This window comes from Tamandua tetradactyla, chromosome 23, assembly GCF_023851605.1.
Source record: "Tamandua tetradactyla isolate mTamTet1 chromosome 23, mTamTet1.pri, whole genome shotgun sequence".
NCBI lineage: Eukaryota > Metazoa > Chordata > Mammalia > Pilosa > Myrmecophagidae > Tamandua > Tamandua tetradactyla.
This window is the reverse complement of record NC_135349.1, coordinates 52028328-52047510: the sequence shown is the minus strand read 5'-3', so window position 1 is coordinate 52047510 and position 19183 is coordinate 52028328. Positions and strand designations below refer to the sequence as shown.

Below are 19183 nucleotides of genomic sequence, written 5' to 3'. Positions count from 1 at the left end.
ATCAATCAGTGGACTGTATCTTTATACAGTCTCTCCTGGCAGAAGAAAAGATAGCTGGTGTTGTTAACAATCCACTAAAGAAGAGTGATGCTGAACTCATAGAGGCCATTCTGTTCTTCCTTTATAGTGTTCATAGAAACCTGCATAGATTTAGGGCTTTGAAACCTACAAATTACCTACCTAATTTACAGACACCCCGCCTTCCTCCTTTTTGCAGCAAGGTTTGTTCTCCTCGCCATGAGCAGTTTTATTTTAAAAAAATTATTATTTAAAAAAATTTAACAAGCCAAACAAAACACCAACATATATAATCAGTAATTCACAATATCATCACCTAGTTGCATATTCATCATTTCTTAGAACATTTGCATCAATTCAGAAAAAGAAACAAAAAAAATAGAAAAAAATAAAACGAAAACAGAGAAGAAAAAAGATTATACCTACCATACCCCTTACCCCTCGCTTTCATTGATCACTAGCATTTCAAACTAAATTTATTTTAGCATTTGTTCCCCCTATTATTTATTTTTATTCCATATGTTCTACTCGTTTGTTGACAAGGTAGATAAAAGGAGCATCAGACAGAAGGTTTTCACAATCACACAGTCACAATGTGAAAGCTGTATTATTATTCAATCATCATCAAGAAACATGGCTACTGGAGCACAGCTCTACATTTTCAGGCACTTCCCTCCAGCCTCTCCATTACATCTTGAATAACAAGGTGATACTACTTAATGCGTAAGAATAACCTCCAGGATAACCTCTCCACTCTGTTTGGAATCTCTCAGCCATTGCCACTTTGTCTCATTTCACTCTTCACCCTTTTGGTCGAGAAGGTTTTCTCAATCCCTTGATGCTAAGTCCCCATGAGCAGTTTTTTGCAAGCACCAGCAAGCACTCTGTGGCTGAAGAAGGCTGATGTTCTATCTAGAAGGGACATCTTGGGAGCAGACTGTGTACCCCACATCCTGAGGATCCGGATTATTCCCTGACTTTCTATGGAGCACATTCCTTTTGCCCAAAAGGCACTGTGCAAAATTATCACCAGCAGGTCGGGGGAATCCCCTGTATCTGTTTAGAGCTGTCTGTCTTGCTCTGGGGACTCCAAAGCAGCTGGGGAACAGGATTGTTCTATTTGCGATTCTGCCCCCTCCCCACTAAGAGAACCCTATTTGAATCTTATCTCTCTCAGGACAGAACAGACTCTGCTGACAGTTTCCTGGCAGTTGCTTTTGTATCTCACCATGCTGCTGGGTAGAAGGGTCCAGGAGCATTTCCTGGGTGACTGCCAGAGAGCCGTTGTGGGGTTCGGGGGTCACTCCCAGGAGCTTACACATCAATGGGTAGATGTGGATGCTGTCAAAAGGCTCAGCCAGGTAATTCTTCTTGAAATCTGGTCCAAAAGCTCTGAATATGGTCTTCATGTCCATGTGGGCATTATCAAAGCCGTGATCCCCTTTGTTGACATATAATATAAATCGCTGAAAAACAATACATTAAAAAAGGTCTTTTAAGATTCCAGTTCCCCGAAAGAAGACTGTCCCTTAGTTAATGTCTTGCTTGTCAAATCCATGAAACCTTAAAAATTTTAAACTACAAGGACGCTGCTCTTTGCAGTGGCAGATACAATAGCAAGAACTTAAAGATCTTTAAGAAAGAGAATAAAGCATACTCCTTAGAAAGAGACAGAAAACTATGCTATTAAGCGAAAATACATAGGACCTACTGTGTACCCAGCAATTGTTATGAATGCTTTATAAATATATATCAGCTCCTCGTATCTTCATAGCAATCCGGCAAGAGCACTATCATCATTCCCATTTTACATACGGGTAAACTGAGGTACAGAGATACTGAGCCTGCTCTGAATCACGCAGTAGCAAGTGACCCCAGGCAGTCTGGTTCCAGACCTAAAGTGTGCAAAAGTACAGACATATTTTTTGAGGGAGGGAGGGGCGGGAAAGGAGGAGGGACTTAGTTATTTAATGAAAGCCAGGAAACTTTTTTCTGTCCCTTTTCAAGTGACTAAGTATGGCAGGTTGAATTATATACCCCAACAAATACATGTTCTTAATCGCGTCTCAGAGCGGGAACCCATCGTAAATAGGACATCTTGAAGTTGCTATTTTTAGTTAAGGTGTGGACCAATGGAATGACGGTGGGTCTTAATTCCGCTTCCTGGAGGCCTTTTAAAGGGAAACGACAGGGAAGCCCGAGGCAGAGGAAGCCGCGGGAAGGGACCGGAAGTCAGCGGAGCCGGAACCGGAAGTGAGAGGGAGGCCGTCACCTCGTGACCGGAAAAGTCAAGGTCCGGAGGGAGTGCCGGCTTCCCAGACTCAGCTTTTACCGACCTTGGAAGAAAGTTAGCTGTCTAGCCGCGTTGAGACAATATATTCCTACTATCTAATAAGGGAATCCATTGTGGTATTTCTCACAGCAGCAGGGAAAGGAAGACACTAAGCAGCGTCAGTGACGACGCTGTTTTATCTTCCTAGCATCAACAGATAGTCCAACGTGTAAGGAACGTGATGTGCTGAACCTTGCAAATTTGGTCTAGTATTTGCCCTGGTGCCTGTCTGCTCGGCCCGGGCTCCCTCGCTGTCCCTGAACAAGCCAATGAAATACCCGCTGAGGCCCTCGGGCAGCAGATCACTAACAAATATCCTGAATGATGACCTTTATGTGCTTTGCAAAGCTCTTTAATTACCGAGGGCAGACACCTAATGCCCACTTTACTTGCACATTACAGCAGGAAGGTGGGTGGTGCTCTGAGAAGTGTATTCAGGGAGCGACTGTGGGGCCCAAAGGATTTTCTGCCAAGTGGTAGAAACTTCTGCAGGTCATTGAGCTGGGTTGAATAGCATCTCCCTCAACCCCCACCAAATTTCAAGCCCTTCCTGGAATCTGAATGTGTGGCCTTATTAGGAAATAAAGTCTTTGCAGATGCCATCAGTTAAGTTAAGATGAGGTCATACTGGATTAGGGTGGGCCCTATATCCTATGATTGGGATCCATATATGATGGCTCTGGGAAGGCAAGAGACAGATACCTGGGAAAGAAGGCCATGTGATGAGGAGGCAGAAATTGGAGTGATGCAGCTACAAGCCAAGGAACACCAACAATTCCCAGCACCGCGAAAAACTGGAGGAGGCGAGGACGTTTCTCCCCTACAGTGTCTAGAAGGAACACCCTGCCAACACCATGATTTCAGAAATGCATTTTTGCTGTTTTAATCCACCTAGCTTGTGGTATGGCAGCCCTGGGAAACGAATAGTCAAGTTGAGGATGTGCTTGTCCAATAAACACATGTCTTTTTTCCATAGCAAACCCTAATTTCAACCTGTTCAGTTACAAACATCATGAACCAGCTTTACGAAAAGACCAGCTGACTATGGAATGACTCCTTGGTGAGACCTTCGCAGCAGTCATGTAGTCTCAGTTTTCTTGGCTACCTTGGAGGATTAAAATATATTTTAGGTAATAAATTGCTGCCTTTTACTGTGGATATTTCTACCACAGTAAACAAGAACCCCACTGGTTTTCTCATATTTGTTATACTCTGGAGTTGTAATGTTCTGGATATTTCATAAAAACAGAATCATATAATGTATGGTCTTTTGTTTCTGGCTTCTTTCACTTAGCATGTTTTCAGGGTTTGCCCATGTTGTAGTATGTATCAGAACTTCATTCCTGTTTATGGCCAAATAACACGCCACTGTGCTGATACCCCATATTTTGTTTAGCCGTTCATCAGTTGAGGGACATTTGGGTTGTTTCCACTTTTTGACTATGGAGAATAATACTTCTGTGAACGTACAGGTTTTTGCATAGATAGACTTGATTATTTTTTTGATACAGGCAAATGGGAATCAGCAGAGTGGTTATTTTCGGTGGCTGTCTTGGAAACCTGTGCATAATGATCGAGCATGCAGGCTCAGGTTCAAACCTCGGCTTTGCACACCTGATCCCAAGTCACTCCTCCCTAGGCTTTGGTTTCTTCAGCATTAAAATGGGAGAAATCAGAGCATCTGTGATGTTGTCAGAAAGAAAAAAAAAAGTGACGTTTTTAGCCTAATGCTGGGCACATGGGGGACGTCAGGGATTTTTGTCATTATTATTGAATAATGGTAAAGCCCCGTAGGATTGGTTGGGTGGGGTGGGGGCTTGGGGGTGGGAAATTTAGAAAACAGTAGGCTGCAACTGGTAGGCATGCCCTTATGTTTTAATTTCTTTTGGAACCATCCCCCCAGTGGCTGTTTCCCAAATCCGAGATGACAATTCATTTTAGAGTCAACTTACCCCATTGACGCTATAACCGTTGTCGGCATACAACAGGATTGGCAGGACACGCTCATGTTTAGCAAAATGAAAGCGTTCCGGAAATTCCTCCTTCTTGTAGACATTGAGGTGAGGATGCGCGTTCTTTAGTGCTTGGTAAATGGTCTCCTCTTGACCTGGTTTGGGGAGAATCATCCCAAAGCCTCCATAGTCCACGATGTCAAACTTAACCAGGTCCTTAAAGCTGATGTGGTTTGCCAGGAGGATCTCGGTGACACTGGGCTGCTTCTTGACCGTGGTCATGCCGTGGTCTGATGTGATGATGACGTTGAGGTGGCGTGTCAAGCCGTGCCTCTCTATGGCGTCCACCAGGTACCCGATGGTTCTGTCGATTTGCCGAATAATCACCCTCCGGTTTTCGGTCTCAGGCCCGACTTTGTGTCCCACGTTATCCGGCTCTCCATAGTACAGAGTCACGAAGTCAAAGTCCTCCTTGGTGAACCAGCCCATGACAATGTCGATGTTCTCCCTCCACTCCGTCTCGTTGCTGTCCGGATGTGTGTAGGACTCCACCAGGGAGCGCTGGACGGCCTCGCCTTTGTACCTGGCACCTCCCCCGGGGTAGTGAAATGAGGCCGTTTTTCTCCCCTACAAGTGCAAGAAGAAAAGATTCCATCAGGGTCATCTCTCGTCCCTTTTTCACAATATGCAAAGCCCGAGTGATTGCTATGATTATGACTGAGAGCCCTCCCTGCCCCAGTCAGGAGGAATAGAAAACACACACGGACGTCAGAGTCAGGCAGGGTGGGTTTCGTTTCCAGCCTCTCTGGGGTCTGACTGAATCTGAAACAATGTTAGTTATAAGATGTGCCATTATTTTAGATGCTACTAAGAAGAAAAATACTGCTGATTAAACTTTGACACTCCAGTGATTGTAAGATGTGTCCAAATTTCAGAGAGGGCAAAATGAAACCCACAAACACGAAAACAAAGAATAAAACCAGTGCCTTAGCCTGGAGAGAAAATGGTGCGCATAGGTTGGAGATGGTGAGTGAGTTCTCTCCTTTCTTAGTGCCTCAGTTTTTCTACTTGTAAAACGCCAAAAAGTTATTAGGATTTTTGTGATGACTAAGCAAGATAACTTAAAGGGTCGAACATTGTGTTTCGGCTTGGAGTAGGCACTCGTTTATCTGCTTCCACATAGAAGAAGCGGCCATAAACCTTCCTAGATGTGTCGTGGACAGTGACTGCGTTTGCCTGCCCAGCCTGTGCCCCCCTTTCCCCGGAGGCTCTCCTCCCTGCCCTTCCCTGTGGCTCAGGATGGCTTGACCCCGCCGCAGGCTCAGGGGTGGGATGTGACTCAGGCCTGACCGGTCTGAGGACACTGCACCCTTTGGTCACGGCAGTTGGTTCAACCTTGGCCACATGTCCTGATCAGAGCCACAGGTGCCATCTTGGGACTGCTACTGGGGCTGTTGGGGAGGGGAACGGCTGCTTGACTGGTTCCCATCTCTGATAGTAGTTGCAGGGAGAGGACACTGCCATCCTGTTCCCTGTGCAGATGTCCGCTCAGCTCCTGGGTTTGATGACCTACCTGGAGGCAGAATAATATGGTCCTTGAAGACATGCTTAGGTAATAGACTGCATGGTTACGTTCTTTCTCTACCATGTAGATGCTGGGTAGCCTCGGGCTTCTTACTTATCACATGTGTAAATGGGCACGGTAATGCCTACCCAGTGGGGAGGTTGTGAGGACCAGATGTTCGCGGGGCACATTAGGAATCCTAACTATCATTTTTCCTGGAGAGGAAGTAGGAGCACCAGTGAGGTGGCCTGGTCCAGGGGAGTGGGGGCAAGGATCATTTCTCCTGGTTTCTGTCTCCTGGGCAGTACCAACACTGGATCAGGAAGGTGACTGCGGACCCTGGAGTTGGGGACTGCAGAGGGAAGATGAGATTGAGGACTCCCGACCCGGCAGAAGGAGCTGCAGCATGGGGCATTGTGTCCGGGGAATGGGGTGGGTCGGCTCCGAAATGGGGCCGAGTTCTTAAAAGGGGCTTGTGGGGCCTGGGGTTGCTGTTCAAGACCCTGACCTTTGTCAGTGGGGCCTGGTAACCTCTCCCTGCTGTGTAGATCAGCCAGCAAGCAAAGGGCCACACCCTCCTCTCAGGCTCGCTCCCCTCTCCGCCTTTCCAGGGAGGAGGCAGGGGTGTCTGCACAAGAGAGCAGCACACAGACCACGCCCCTTCTCTGGGCTGCTGGGGTCACCAGAGGGTCTGGTGATGGGGAGGTGGGGGCGGTGCGAGGGCTTTGAATCTGGATATGAGATTAAGGTTGTACCACGCGCAGGACTGAGTCTTCAGACAGGCAATGAGAGGCTGTTTCAACAACAAAAGTGATTGCAAAGTCACAACAATATTCTTAAGTGACTCCCCTGCAGAAAGGTGGTGATAGGTGGTGGGTGATGTTTAACAAGCGTGACAAAATTGTCAGGATGATAAAATAATTGTGTGTCTGTGCACCATGAGTTAATGAATCGATGCGTCTTCCTAAAGGGGTTACGCTGTTGTAAAGCCATTCCTCGGTCAGGACCTGGCATGGTGGAGGCCCTTAATGGATATTGGCTCAAGAATGAATGATCTCCCTAAGTGAGGAGCAAATATTTTCCTTTGTCTCAGCTAAGATGTTAACTTGAGGGTTATCTGGGACACTTTCTGTATCAACCAGGATTTAGTTCTTCTGAAAAACACACAAGTTTATTGGCTTTAGTAGGACCGAGGTGTGTGTGTGTGTGTGTGTGTGTGTGTGTGTGTGTGTGTGTGTAGTGATACTAATTTGGTGTGGAGGGTAGATTCCTGAGAGGAACCATAGGATGCCAGCGCCTGGCTGTGTGTTTTTGGCCAGTGACTGAGAAAAGCATAGCCAGGAATTATTCCCCAACTTCCCACGTTCTCTTTGAGAAAGAGAAATGGGGGTGACTGGAAGGGGAATGCCCCACCTGGATCTCCTCCACGGCCAGTGCACCCAAACCCCACTTCTCTGAGGGTGGCTGCTAATGACTCACAGTCACTCCATGCTCTGGACAGCTGTCCTTAGCCACATGGCCGAGCCCGTGCTGCCTTCCCTGGAAAGTGGCCGTACTGCTCTCCAACCCCAGCAGCCCGGGGCTGAGCGCTTAATTGGATGCATAAGAGTAGGTATTTACTATTCTACCCTTTAATTAGCATAATCAGTGTTTCCTGCAGCAATAGCAGAGAGAAAATTCGCTCGTTTTATTAGGTTCATTTTTCTCCCTTAGTGTAGTATTGCATCACGGCGACTCTCAAGTTGCTTCTTTGAAATAAGACTTGGCACTTTCTACAGGCACATCTTGTCTCTTGGGTTTTGTACGGAGTCTACCAGACTCTTCAGAACCAGTCTTTGGAGGAAATATTTCCCTTTGGTTTTGCGTTTTGTGCTGTCTCTAACTTTAGGTGACAGAGTTGATGCCTCCAGGCATACTTGTTTTAGGCAGGTCATGATCAGCCCATCGCAGAGCTGCTTTGATTTGGTGGGAAGGGTGTGTGGTTCCGGAAAGAAGTGAACTGCTCTTTCCAGGGGATGGCCCAGAGGGAAGAGGTGGATTCATATATTTGAAATTCGGGAGTCACGTATGGTTCTGACCTTTTTTGTTCCTTTTTTTTTGGTGCTCCGGCAGAGCCACTGGGCCGAAGGACACTAGTTGGCCACGATTCTGTTTTCTTCTCCCTCCTCTCCCCTTTGGGTAGTTAGCTTGTATTTTTCAGATCCTTGTGGTGCATAATTAAGACCAATAGCGGGATGCATTACCTTGCTATTTAAAAGTAGCTGGGACCGGCTTACCTTGCTCACCACTCTCCCAAGTTTGGAATCTTTTTTCTAGAAGACTCGGCTTATACTTTGAAGCGTAGCTGTCCTGACACTCCCTACAATCCCCTGTGACAGCAGCCACAGACCCTCGCCAGCCCATCCTCAGACCATCCCATCTGCCCTTTCTCTCTCCAAACCTCTGCACAGCTCAGTTGGAGAGAGGTGAAGCATGCCCTTACGTTTTTATGGTTTTCCTGATCTCACAGGACTTCCAAACTTGGTGAAGTACCTCAGCCACTGATCATGTTAGGTTCACCAGGGCGCCTGTTTAAGAGCCGAGGCTGCCGGGAATGGACCCTCTCCCCTATATCCTGACCTGTCACCTGCGTTCTGCTGGAGTGTGGATGCCCTCGTGGGCCCCGTGGACAGCCGAGGGTCTCATCTTTTTAGCCTCATCCACCTGGGTATGTCAGGGATTTGGCAGCACTAAGTGCAACGGAAAGGACACATTTTAGCCATATTAAAGGTTAATGCATCCACCTCCGCAAAGCTCACCTGGAAGAAGCTCTGGGAAATGACAGATTTTTCCCCGCAGTGGCTCTCAGGCGGGCTACCCTCCTCCAGCCTTGCCGGACAAGGCAGATGTGCCTCTAAGGGCCACTTGGGGCTGGCTGGAGCGCTGCTCTTGGGGGTGGAGGTGGGGGCTGACCTGGGACCACCAGTTTGCTCTGATGGCAGCAGGAGCTGACTGATGGCTCTGCAGAGCTGCCAGTGGCAGAGTGAGATGTCACACCGTGGCATTCCCCTGCCAAACGAGTGGCATGTCATCAATTGCTTGGCCCCTATGCCAGAACCTTTTTTTTTTTTTTCAGCACAACCACTTACAAATTCAGCAGCGGAATTATGAATTGAGCCGACGGAAATAAAGTCCTGTAAGTAAACGGCAGCAAGACAAGAAGTGTGAATAACAAGAGGGACGGGAAAGGAGGATGCCCTCAGAAGCCTCGTGTAGGTGAAGAAGCATCAGAGACTACGGCGGCTGCAGGCCCTGCATAGGGCGTGGAGGAAGCTGTAGAGACCTCCCTGGTGGCCGGCAAATGCAAGACTTACCCCTGAAATCCAGGACTGTTTTGGCCCCAGAAGTGATCATATGCCCTTAAAGAGTACAGTCACTGGAAACAGAGTGAGTTCAAACCCCAGCACAGTCACTCGCTTGCTGTGACTCTGAGAAGGCATGAGAGTGCGCCGTGTCTCAGTCTACTCATTTGAGAAATGGGCATAATTGTAGCACCTGCCTCCGAGTTGTTAAAAAGTCATACATTTAAAGCACTGAAGTTGGTGCCTGGCACATAGTGCTGTAAATGTTATTCTCTTGGAAGGACAGAATTCAGTTGAATGGTAAAAATGTGACAATGGGAAAAAAAAATGAATAGGATCATTGACCACCACTAATTCCGTCATAGCCTCTAGCCACAGGTGGTATTTACGTTGAAATTTAAATTAATTAAAATGCAATCAAATGCAAAATTCAGTTTCCCAGCCATCAATTGCCACACATGGCTAGTGGCTACCATTGGTCAGTGAAGGACAGAACAAGTCCATCATCCCAGAAGTTCTGTTCGATAGATAGTCCTGGCTTAGTTGGAGAAATGCTAAAATTCTTGCGGCTTCATCGGGGGAATGACTAACAGTTTTTGAGCACTTAGTTCTAAGTACCCTACATGTGTTATCTTGGCTAATCCTCCTGGCAGTCCCAGGATAACCTGCATTTCGCAGACGTGGAGACCCAGGCCCTGAGGGCAGGTCATTCATTGCCCAGGTTCCTGCAGCTCGGGAACAGCGTGGGGTCGGCTGGGACCCTGTGCCGGGAGTCTCACCCCACGGCCTGCACTCTGGGCCACGCGCGTGGTGTGGCCTTGGCGCGGGGAGAGGAAGTGCCAGATTCCACGGGTGGTTTGGGAGCAGACGCGTTTCCTTGGCGGGCGTCTGGGGGAGGCAAAAGGAGGTCATATTTTAAAACGACGGCTTTGGAAGCTCATGGAGAAAACTCAAAGCTGGCACCAGGTCTTGGGGATGGGAGCTGAGCCCTTGGCCGATGACTCAATGTAGCTCTGATGGCAGCTTTTCGCAGCTGTGATGAATGTCCACCAGACTCCTCTCAAGCTCGTGCTCTTGTTATAGCTCTTCGCAGGCCAGAGATGTGCGAAATGGCCAATTTCATTCATTCCAAGGGCCTTTATGCCATGCAGTCCCAGGCAAGTGCGTAAACAAATACTGATTTAAGACCTACTAGGTCCTGGAACTGCAGTCATGAACAAGCCAGATCCTGCCTTCGTGGCCCGCGATTCCTAAAGGCTCATTTCTGCTGAGCATTTGCTCGGTGCCAATTCTTTTCCCACACAGCACATTTAATCCTCACGTCAAATCTATGAAGTAAGCGCACTCCCATTATCCCTGGGTTGTAAGGAAGTTGGCCTCCAAGTAGGGGATCTAGCCGTTGCCTCAGTTCTTGTCCTGTGGCAAAGGGGGGGTGGGGTGTAACCCCCACATGCTTGGAATTTCCCCAGTGATAGGAGATAGTAGTGACTCCACTTCCATGCCTCATCTCACAGTCTGTACTCATCAAGACTGGGGCCAGCCGTGCCCGGTGGTCTTAGGGTTGGGAGCTGGCCACACCAACCCTGAGACTGGGGAGTTGGGGAGGGGGACGAGAGATTCAGTTCAACTGCCTGGTCATGGATTCAATCACCCATGAGGAGGCAGTGAAGCCCCCGTAAGAACTCTGGACACTGCAGCTCCAGGGGCTTTCCTCGTTGGTGATAGAGACCGATGTGCCAGGAGGGTTTGACTCCACAAAAACTTAGCATTTGATGTTCAGCCCTCACCCCGTGTGACTCTCCTTTTGGTTCCTTCTTACTTGTATCCTTTTTGCTCTCATAAAACTATAATCATCAGATGAGTGCTTTCCTGAGTTCTGAGCTGCTGTAGTGAACTCCCCACTCTGACGGGTGTGGGAAACCCTGCGACTTGTAGCCAGTTGGTCAGAAGCGAGGGTGGGCCAGAGCCCCCCCGAACCTGTGGCTGGCGTCCGAAGCAAGGGCAGTCTGTGGGGGCTGTGTCCTTACCCTGTGAATCGGACCTAACTTTGAGTAGAGGCCGAAGTCACTGCAATCCTTATTTCACATTTGGGGTGAAAGAGGTGAAGCAAGTTGCTCAAAGTCACACAGCATCTAAGTGACTGAGCCCAGCCTCGAACCCTAGTCCCGCGTGCCTAGGACTGAGAAGACGCCCTTGGAAGCCAACCCAGGGTCCCTGACAGTACCTGCCTCTGGGCCGTGATCCAGAGGGGGAGGACGCCATTGTCCCACCACTCGGTCTTGTTCTGAGTGGCCTTGTAGGAGTGCTTCCAGAGCGTCTCCGTGTCAAACATCATGTTGTGAATCACTCCGTGGTCTTCAATCCAGCGACCTTGGGGACAAAGGAGGAAAGGGATTGAAACCTCGAGGCAGGAATGCGGCCGGTGTGCTGTGAGGGTGCAGCCTACACCGTCGTAGAGGGCGCCCCGTCCTTTCTCATCGCACACGAGACCGAAAGGGTTGGAAGAAAAGATGCCACATTATAATCAGTTTGCAGTCTCAGTGTCACCGGAGTCTCCTTGCATTACGAGGAGGACAGCACCTCACTGCAGAAACCAGGCAATGGACAAAGTGAAGAGAAAACTCGAGAGTCTAGAGAAGTTAAGTCAATGTATATTTATAAAAGAAAGAACTGGGGCAGAGTTGGGTTGGTCGGGTAATTATTTGAATTCCTTCCTATTGCATTTTTCTGAGAGAGTCTGCTTGTCTTCGAATTCTCTCCAAACACGGGGATCTGTGGGCGCCCAGGTTGACATGGATTATGAATAGCTGCTGGAGGAAAGATGGGAGAAGGCAGCCACCTGCAGGGCATGCTTTCCCTCGCTTCGCGGGCCCTGGGAAAGGCAATGTTTGCTGAGAGGGAAAAGTGCATGTCCTGGAGAAAGAAGATTCACCCAACCGAGTCACAGTCCTTGTTAATGTAAGGAACGGATCCCAGAGGCACTGCTCAGCATGTCTCCAGAGTCCTTTTAAGCCACTAGTTGCTCGCATGCTCGAGCTTTTTCTCCAAGTGATGTCATAGGTTTCCCTCTCCTAATCATCGTCACCATCTTTTCATCAGCCCTTGAGATCCCTCCTCGTCCGTGAATTCTTGGTCATCTTTTCTACTCCTTGCTACTTTTAGAAAAGAAAACCAGAATTGAAATTCAGGAAACCTCAATTTGAGTGTAAGATCTGGCTTTACTAGCTGTTTTGAGAAGTCACTTAGTTTCCTCCTTTTAACATACACTGGAAAACAGATATTCAGAGTGGCCTGTGCAGACCATGCCAAGGAATTGTCATGAAGATCAAATAGATAATATGTGACAGAAGTGTGAAAAAGACTTCAAGGCATTGCACAGCTGAAATTTATTTTTTAATTCTACGTGGTGTACCAATTATGTTTTTTTTAACCAACCGACCATAGATCTCTTCCCAGTCACCACCTAACCTCTCCCTCAGAGTTTTTCCATAATTATTTACACGTCTTTGTCTTTCTTCCAATGCAAAAAGTGTGTTTGCTTTGCTCTTTACTGCTAACACCTTCTATCCATTCAAGAAAACACCAGGCATTCTGGCTGCCCCTTAATAAAATATTTTCAATGACTGTGCTGGTTTGAAATGATGCATGGACCCTAGAAAAGCCATGTTTTAATCCTAATCCCATTTTGTAAAGGCAGCCATTTCTTCTAATCCTTATTCAGTATTGTATGTTTGAAACTGTAATGAGATCATCTCTCTGGAGATGTGATTTAATCAAGAGTGGTTGTTAAACTGGATTAGGTGGAGGCATGTCTCCACCCACTTGGGTGGGTCTTGATTAGTTTCTGAAGTCCTATAAAAGAGGAAACATTTTGGAGATTCGGAGAGATTCAGAGAGAGCAGAACGACACAACCACGAGAAGCAGAGTCCACCAGCCAGCGACCTTGGGAGATGAAGAAGGAAAACGCCTCCCAGGGAGCTGGAGAGGAAGCTAGCAGATGACGCCGTGTTCGTCATATGCCTTTCCACTTGAGAGAGAAACCCTGAACTTCATCAGCCTTCTTGAATCAAGGTATCTTTCCCTGGATGCCTTAGATTGGACACTTCTATAGACTTGTTTTAATTGGGACATTTTTCTCGGCCTTAGAACTGTAAACTAGCAACTTATTAAATTCCTCTTTTAAAAGCCATCCTGTTTCTGGTATATTGCATTCCGGCAGCTACCAAACTAGAACAATGACCATTTTACTGAGTATCTCTTATGTGCCCAACTGTGCTAGTCTCAGAGATACAGAGGTAGGTCAGAAGTCAGAGTAGCCTTCTGTCCTCAATGAACTATGGGCGAGAGCTCTTAATCAGATAGTTACACAAATAAAAACAGGACTGCATCTTTGATCGGTGGTGCAGAAGTAAAGTACAAGGGGGACTTAATGTAATTTGGCTGATGAGGACAAGCTTGGATAAGTGGAGTGAGTAGGAGGAAACTCTTTGAGAGAAGTGGTGGGGGTGGAGGTGGTTGTGGGGGAGGAGATTCCAGCCAAGGTATCAGCACGTGCACGAAGGCCTTGTAGGAATATGTGTGTGTGGGGGGGTCTGAAAAAGCTGAGAGAAGGCCAGAGTGAGAGCTGAGAAAGCTGGGGGGAGAGAGGGCTGGGGAGAGGTAGGGGGCAGACCTACTGGGGCTTGTAACCATGGCAAGGATTTTGCGGTAGTTTTGGGCTCTTCTAGAAGTAGACCCTGAGATAAGAATTCAAGAGCAAGTCGCATCTGTGGAGGCAAAGCAGCTCAGAAAGTGTCGCTGGGGGGAGCGGGGAAGCCTACGGGGGTTTCAGATAGGTGACTGTTCTGGGCATGTCCCCCAGACAGACACGGGCAAGTCCTGACCCCGTACCTGTGCATGTGACCGTGTTTGGAAATAGGGCTGTATTAGTTAGGGTTCTCTAGAGAAACAGAATCAACAGGGAACACTCGCAAATATAAAATTTATAAAAGTGTCTCACGTGACTGCGGGAACACAGAGTCCAAAATCCACAGGGCAGGCTGTGAAGCCGATGACTCTGATGGAGGGTCTGGATGGACTCCACAGGAGAGGCCTACCAGCTGAAGCAGGAAGAGAGCCTGTCTCCTCTGAATCCTCCTTAAAAGGCTTCCAGTGATTATATTGAGCATCACTCATTGAAGAAGACACTCCCCTTGGCTGATTACAAATAGAATCAGCTGTGGATGCAGCTGACATGGTCATGATTTAATTCTATGAAATGTCCTCATCACAACAGACAGGCCAGCACTTGCCCAACTAGACAAACAGGTACCACCGCTTGGCCAAGTTGTCACATGAACCTGACTATGACAAGGGTCTTTGCAGATTAGATTGTCCTGGACTCTGTCTGGTGTCCCCAGAAGAGGGAGGAGAGGTAGAGACACAGACACACAGATACACAGGGGAGCAGCCAGCGCATCCTTCAAAGGCAGTTCGCAGGGGCTGTTCCCTGCTGGGCCCTTCTAGCCTGCCGCCTGGGTGGGCAGGGCCTCGGGCAGAGAAAGGTGAGTGCTGGCAGGTGGCAGCTGGCCTGGAATGCATTCAGGTACCCAGGGGGAGGTTGGGGAGGGTGACCCAGCCTCTGCTGCCTTTACACCATCACCTCGGCCTGGCATCTGTTACCTTTTGATCCTCTGTGTCCCTGGGCATTTGGGGCTGCGAAGCCCAGCCCTGCCCTGTCTCCGACCACAGTGTCCTCTGTCCCTCATCTTCTGCTCCGTGTGCCCCTCCAGGTTCTCAGGTCAGCCCCTCCCCCGCCCCATCACTGGAGTAGAAATCTAAAGTCTCAGCATCTTTCCCTCCCTCCCTCCCTCCCTCCAGGCCTCCGGTCATGTAACACAAGCCCCAGCATGAGCTTCTCTGCTCAGAAATTCCTGTGGCATCTTCCCACTGACTTGGCAATGAAGTCCAAGGCCGGTCCTCAGCTGGACAGCCCGTCCACGGGGGACTTTCACCTGCGTACAGCTCTCCCCACCGGGCCTGGTGTAGAGGTGGAGAGGGCAGGCTCTGGAATCGAAGAGAATGAGAGGAACCGGGAACTGTCAAAAGACTTTGGGCCTTGGTTTCTTCATCTGTGAAATGGGCACGATGATCATCATCCTGATCTTTGGGATGATTGGGAAGATTTAACAAGACAGGGCATGTCAGGAAGAGCTTTGCTCAGTGTCTGGGACACAGTCAATTCCCCTGAAAGCTCACTGCCATTGTTAATAGACTTAGTTATGACCCTGCCCTTTATGTGCCAGCAGCGCAGCTTCCTGTGCTGTGACGCTTACCTTCTCAGGTGCTGCCGTACCTGAGGCTGGGGTCTCCTCTCTCCCGGGTGTCCTTTCTTCCCGCTGCCCTTCTCTAGTTAGACTGCACGGTTACCTCTCTCTCCCTTGAGGCCCCTCCTCTAACGAGGGCGCCTCCACTGAGCACGTGGTTTATTCAGCTTCCTGTGCCACCGGGGTTCTTGCTGACATCTGTATCCTCTCGGGGTTTTTTTCAGAGTGAGATTGCCCAGCATCCTTTTAAGAAGGTTGGAAGGGGTTTCTGCTCTCTGCTCTCTTTCTATACGGGTCTGCTGCAAATGAGCCCCAACTTTGAAGGCAGCCCTGCTACAACAGCCCTGGGGTCTAATTTCTCTCTGTTTCATAATAGGAAGAAAACATCTACTGTGTTCATTGCTTTTCATTCACCGGAGATTGGCGCCCTTTTCTGAGAAGGCACTGCCTGCCTCTGAGCCAGGGGGCCAGCCTCATTCCCTCCAGAAGGAAGGAACTTGCTGAGAGTGGGGGGAGGGGGGGGAGAGAGGAAGAGAGAAAGGGGTGGGGAGGGGGAGAGAGATTGAGGCCTCTGGACTGTCAAAACAAGGTATCCAAACAGTGGACACGGACATGGCTTGCAGACAGTATACTTCAGAGGAGGCTGGCTAGATGAAAAGCAAGTTTAAGGCGGGTGTTCTTTCTAAACGTGGTTTTAAATGGATTTGGCATTTCTTCAACCTGGTCAAATCAGCACAGGATTGTGATATCAAGGCTTAGGTCTCTGCTGGAACGGGCAAAGTTGTAGATACACAACCTGGCTGAGGTGGGGAGAGGACGTCGGAAGGGCCCATGGGGACTCAGGACCCCTCGGCTGGGGTGCCCGGCCACCCTACAGGCCCTGCTCCCCCACCTGGTCTGGGCAGACAGTCTGGCCACTGAGAGCCCCTTGAGCTGCCGCTGTTAGACTGTAGATTTTTTTTTCCTCCCACTCAATGCATTTTTTTTGGGGGGGGGGCAGGTGCACGATCTGGGAATCGAACCTGGGTCTCCCGCATGGAAGGCGAGCTTTCTACCACTGAACCACCCGTGCACCCTACCCCTCAATGCATTTTATCTTTACTTTCAATTTTGTTATTATGGAAAAGATCTTATTCTTCCTGCTTGTTCGTATTCAACAGTGCACTCTCATAGTTCAAAAACTTTCAACTCGTTACCCTATGGATTATTTTGAAGCAAATGTCAGACACCCTAACATTTCACTCACAAATATTTCAGTGGAAGTCCCACATAAGGACTTTAAAAAAAAATCCGCCCACCTAACTTGATGCCATTCTACACTTTAAACATTAACAGTAATTTCTCACTATCTTCTGTTTAGTCATTGTTCGAATTTCCCCAATTGCCTGTTATGGATTGTTCAAGACCTAAAAGATAAGTTCAAGTCCTAAACCCCTGGTCCTGTGAACATGATCCTAGGTGGAAATAGGGTCTTTGAGATGTGATTAGTTATGACCAAACTGGGTGTCATGGTCAGGTTCATGTGTCAACTTGGCCAGGTGGTGGTGCCTGGTTGTCTGACCGGGCAAGCGCTGGCCTATCTGTTGCTATGAGGACATTTCGTGGACTTAAATCATGACCGTGTTGGGTGCAAATGCAATCAGCTAAGGGGAGTGTCTTCGGCAATGAGTGATGCTTAATCTAATCACCAGAAGGCTTTTAAGGAGGATTCAGAAGAGACAGGCTCTCTTCCTGCTTCAGCTGGCTAGCCTCTCCCGAGAGTTTGTTGCAGACATGCATTGGCGCTGCCAGCTCGTGGCCTGCCCTACAGCCTTCAACTCTTACATCACCACGGTTATGTGAGACAGTTTTATAAATTTTATATTTACAGATATCTCCTGTTGAGTCGCTTTCTCTAGAGAACCCTAGCTAATACACTGGGCAGGTCCTGACCCACTACGACTGGTGTCCTTAAAGAAGGGGAAATTCAGACACACAGACACAGACAGACACAGGGCAGAAGGCCATGTAAAGATAGGGGTAGGGACTGCATTTGCCACAAGCCAAAGACCCCTGGACTGCCGGTAGGCCGCTGCCAGAACCCTACTTGCTTCAGAGGGGGCCTGGCCCCGGCACTTTGGTTCCACTTGCCTTCCATTCTGTAAGCTCGGGTGTTGGGCTGGCGTTCTTGTAAAGCAGTGTTGGGCCGAGATCATGGTGTGGCAGCGTGACTTTTGACGCCAAACGTGTGAAAAATGAACGTCACAGGCCCGCCGTCAGGGACCCACGATGTGGAGGGTAGGGCACAGATAATGTGTAGAGACATCCCAGTAAAGGAAGGCTGGAGGACAGGAGGGAGGGCTGCGAAATAAATGACACGTTGTCTGATCAGCACTTGGAGTCCTTTTCGCAGCAGTAAATTCCTGGGCTCCTGCCCTTGGAAGGACTGGGAACAGGTTTAGGCTGAGTGGGATGCAGCTTCAGTGGGGTTTGGGAGTTTCACAGAAGAGGCTGAATCTTAAGCCTGTCTCCCCCGTCCAGTGCCCTTCTGATGGGCCTCCTTTTCAAGGGTGCGGTCACCTTGGGTGGGCACCCTGGGGCTTCACCTGGTTTTCCTGCAGGTGTGAACCCTGGCAGCCAGGAGGCAGGGCGGCCCGCGCCTCGGCCCTGCCCGGTGGGGTGTGCTCCCTCGGATGGGCCCTCGCAGCCAGGGGCAGCGGGCTGTGGGCTGGAACCGATGGGTGATGGGAGAGCAGGAAGGAGGGACGTCAGGGCCTGCGAGTTACTCTGCATCCAAAAGCCGAGGGCCCGGATTCAGGGGCTCCCTGTGGGATGTTTACCTCATCTTCTGGTGTGGTGCTCAGATTCAAAACTGAACGTCCAGTGCCCAGTTCTCAAAGCCATTCCAGCCTTTCTCCAAGAATTCTCATGGGCTGTGCTGTCGGAGGGAACCCGTGGATTTGGGAAGGGTCTCTAGGCATAGAGGGTGGATGTTTATTTCTCTCCACTGCTGGAGAGCAGGTGGGTGCAGGCACCTGTGAGTAAGCTAGATTGTTCCTGAAAACACAGGAACGGAAACAAGAACAGAAAAAAATTTGTGATCTTACATTATCCTGGGGCAAGGGAGAGTCCCTGGGAGCCGCAGGAGAAGGAGGGAGCTAAGAGCCCCAAGGGGAGAGCTGAGTGCCCCTCCCTCCCTCCTCCTGGGAGACTATTTCTCATTGTGTCCAAGGCAAACTGAGGCAGGCACTTAGGGACCAAAAGTTGATGTCCCTGGGACCATGGAAAGGGGGAGCCCTCCACTGGGTGGGGGTTGGGGCCAGGCTGCAGGTGGGTGAGGTCTCCCTTAGACTGGCCATGGCTTTTTTTTTTTTTGGAGGAAATGAAGGACGCTACAAGCAAGGAAATTGAAACATTTTGTCCGGGTCATTTCCACACAGAGAAACGTCCCTCCTCTGTGCCTTCAGGCCCTCGCCTCCGCGCCCTGGGTCTCAGAGGTCAGTTGTTATAGTAGTTGTTCTAGTTTGCTAGCTGCCGGAATGCAACACACCAGAGACGGATTGGCTTTTAATAAAAGGGGGTTTATTTTTTTGTTCTTCAGAGGAAAGGCAGCTAACTTTCCACTGAGGTTCTTTCTTACGTGGAAGGCACAGTGATGGTCTCTGCTGGTCTTCTCTCCAGGCCCCTGGGT

General features: G+C 49.1%; 1 protein-coding gene across 1 annotated transcript in view; it reads right to left on the bottom strand.

The window, feature by feature from the left end:
* The window catches only part of LOC143666777 (ectonucleotide pyrophosphatase/phosphodiesterase family member 7-like), a 33976-nt gene that overhangs the window by 2763 nt on the left and 12030 nt on the right, over positions 1-19183 (bottom strand). Inside the window, exons 2-4 of the mRNA XM_077140318.1 lie at positions 11432-11577; positions 4303-4929; positions 1247-1484 (exon numbers count right to left, since the gene is read on the bottom strand). Coding sequence (XP_076996433.1) covers positions 1247-1484; positions 4303-4929; positions 11432-11577 — 1011 coding nt within the window. The remainder of the gene's footprint in view (positions 1-1246; positions 1485-4302; positions 4930-11431; positions 11578-19183) is intronic.